A 3,247-nucleotide genomic window follows, 5' to 3' on the forward strand; every position below is an offset into this window, starting at 1 on the left:
AGGACCTGGCTTATAATGACTGGGTGTTAAATGAAATTGAGTGTCAGATTCTGTGTAAACCCCCCCATCTAAAACCCATGTACTCTCATGATGGTAACATTTGCATATCATAGGGCAATGAAACGCTTGGAAGAGGCCCGTCTCCATAAAGAGATTCCTGAAACAACTAGGACTTCCCAGATGCAAGAGCTGCACAAATCTCTCCGGGTAAGATGCTGTCGGCAGTTGTTCAATATCCTAAAGGTTCTTATATGTTTATTAGAATTTCCCTTTTGGCCCACCTCTAGGAGGGTAAAGGCAGCTAGATTTATTCCTCCCTGCTTACACTGTTGCCATCTGTTTAGATGGCAGGAACCTACTGTACTTTGTGCTCAGCAGAGGCCTGTGGTTCTGCTCTTGAATTCTTCCCTTTAGGATGTCACAGCGGTACTGTAGATCTCTCCGTGGTTTTCTTCTTTATATTTAGCTGACATTGGGGCTAGTGATACTAAGACTGTAGAAGACGGTGTGCTGCAGTTTCAGATATGCCTTGACCCATTCATTCATCCATATAAGTATTTCCTAGCCCCCCAAAAAAAAAAGTATAAAAGAATCTTGGGTTGTATTAAAACTGTGAAGTTGCTTTGTTATAGTGAAAAAGCCAACTCCTGGGTTAGCCTATTAATGATTGTTGTATGTTGTGTGTTTTTTTAAGTCTTTGAATAATTTCTGCAGTCAGATTGGGGATGATCGGCCTATCTCCTACTGTCACTTTAGTCCCAATTCCAAAATGCTGGCTACAGCCTGTTGGTAAGTTATGTTTTACAGTGACTTTTTTTCTTCCTAAATAAGGAATAGGTTCAGGAAAAAAGTTAGCATGTCTTAGATGTCTATTTCTATGTTATCCTCTTGCTCTGCTTCTCTTGATCACACCAGACTAGAGATGCTACTGCTCTAACAATGTGTTATACAGTAAAGCCTTTGTGAATGGTCCTTAGTGTTCACAGGGGACCCCAGAGATCATGACATGTAGCAGTATGTTCTTGACACTAGTATTTTGGAGCGTGTCATGGAGTGAGCTATCTTTATTTTATTTTCTACTTACCACCATGTTTGCATAAAACTCTTAGGATGTGATAACTTATTTTGTTCTATTTAGTTATTTTTGTGGGACGTGGCCCACTAGATATAAGAGGGGAAACTTCCTTACATTGTATGCACAGGAACTACTTGACTAGGCAGCAGTTGAGACCGTGGTTCAGGAGAAAGCCGAGGACCTACACAGATACCTCCAGCTCTCCAAGCCTCAGTTACCTTCATTATAAAGCAGAAGTTATCATTCCTATTTTACGTACCTCACAGGTCTGTTAATAAGGATCATTTGAGAAATTGGTGGGAAATTTCCTGAAAAAAGTCTTTTCAAACATTTTTTTAAAAGAAGTCTAAAGAAAGTTACGTATTTTGTAAGCAGCAAAATGCCATTCATATTTAAGGAGATAGTATCTTTATTAATGCTATTATTATTAGATAATTTAATTTGTCCTACTTTCCTTCACAAATTGACCCAAAAGTTAAGGAGAATAGCAACTTGTATGTATTAATTTTAGTCCAGTAGAAGCTTCTAGTTGCATGAGAACTAAATCTAGCTTTCTTCTATAACACTTCAAATAATAAGCCTTTTATTCTCTCTCTGTCTGCCACTGTAAAGTTTAATGGGGGTGAAAAGAGATTGTAATGTTACCAAGGTACCTTTTCCTTCCCAGACCACCCCTGGCTGAGATGCTTTCCTTTGTATTTGATAGGAGTGGGCTTTGCAAGCTCTGGTCTGTTCCTGATTGCAACCTCCTTCACACTCTTCGAGGTGAGTTAGAATGTTGTTTAAATTTGTGTGCTTTTCACATTTTTTGTGTTTTGCTTTTATTAATGTGCTTTAAATATTAGTTTAAATTGTTTATTTTTAAAATATTTCAATTGTTATTTTAATACTCTATATGTCTTTATTTCCCTAATATATACCTGTTTTATTCATCATAGTCTGTATTTGCACATAAGTTATAAGAGGGTAGGAACCCTTTAACTTTCATCTCTTACCCTCCTTCAGGCCATAACACAAATGTAGGAGCGATTGTATTCCATCCGAAATCCACTGTTTCCTTGGACCAAAAAGATGTCAATTTGGCCTCTTGTGCTGCTGATGGTTCTGTGAAACTTTGGAGCCTTGACAGGTGAATATTACTATTCTCTCTATACTCAAATCACTGAAATAAATAGTTAATTGGTTGGCTCTTGGAACCCGAAAATCTGATGTTTAACCCAGAGTACTCTAGGAGTCAAGGAAACTTGTTATGAAAATAGAATAGAGCCCAGCTGGTGTGGCTCAGTGGTTGAGCATCAACCTATGAACCAGGAGGTCACGGTTCAGTTCCCAGTCAGGGCACATGACCGGGTTGCATGCTCAGTCCCCAGTATTGGGCGTGCAGGAGACAGCTTATCAATGATTCTTTCTCATTGATGTTTCTATCTTTTCCTCTCCCTTCCTCCTCTGAAATAAAAATACATATTTAAAAAAAAATAGAGGTTTGTTTTTTTTTTTACACCTTTTCTCATCAGAGTTGTGTCAGGCTTTTTCTTGTCAACTTTAGAACTTGATTTTTTGCCTCTAACATAGTGGCCACTTTTTCCTGGCTCCATTACTCTGGAAAGATCCATTTTACTTCCTGTGCAATATATATTCGTTGAAGAAAGGCAGTGTTTGGTAGATTGACTAAAGATAACATTCTGACAGCATGTTGGTTCTTAGCAAACAGCCACAGGGGAGGGGAAAGTGAGGTTCTGTCTGGCAGTATTGCTAAGGAAGGGATGTCTTCCTTCCAGTAGCATCATCCTTTACCTAGACCAGTGGTCGGCAAACTCGTTAGTCAACAGAGCCAAATATCAACAGTACGACGATTGAAATTTCTTTTGAGAGCCAAATTTTTTAAACTTAAACTATATAGGTAGGTACATTGTTATTAACTTAATTAGGGTACTCCTAAGGCTTAGGAAGAACCACACTCAAGGGGCCAAAGAGCCACATGTGGCTCACAAGCCGCAGTTTGCCGATCACGGGTATAAGATAACGGGTCCAGGTTCATTATTTTGCATGTGGCTCTCCAATGTTCTCAACACCATTTGTTAAAGAGACTCTTCTTTCCACATTGCATATTCTTGGTTTCTTTGTCAGAAATTAATTGTGTGTGGTTATTTCTGGGCTGTCTATTCTGTTTCA

General features: G+C 38.7%; 1 protein-coding gene across 2 annotated transcripts in view; it reads left to right on the plus strand.

Moving 5' to 3' along the window:
- PRPF4 (pre-mRNA processing factor 4) overlaps positions 1 to 3,247 on the plus strand; it is a 26,727-nt gene that overhangs the window by 15,818 nt on the left and 7,662 nt on the right. For both annotated transcript variants that reach the window (XM_006771201.2, XM_006771200.2), the window contains exons 6-9: positions 114 to 207; positions 695 to 789; positions 1,782 to 1,840; positions 2,081 to 2,204. In XM_006771201.2, the coding sequence (XP_006771264.1) occupies positions 114 to 207; positions 695 to 789; positions 1,782 to 1,840; positions 2,081 to 2,204 (372 nt within the window). The remainder of the gene's footprint in view (positions 1 to 113; positions 208 to 694; positions 790 to 1,781; positions 1,841 to 2,080; positions 2,205 to 3,247) is intronic.

The sequence above is a fragment of the Myotis davidii genome, unplaced genomic scaffold (genome assembly GCF_000327345.1).
Source record: "Myotis davidii unplaced genomic scaffold, ASM32734v1 scaffold64, whole genome shotgun sequence".
Classification (NCBI taxonomy): Eukaryota; Metazoa; Chordata; class Mammalia; order Chiroptera; family Vespertilionidae; genus Myotis; species Myotis davidii.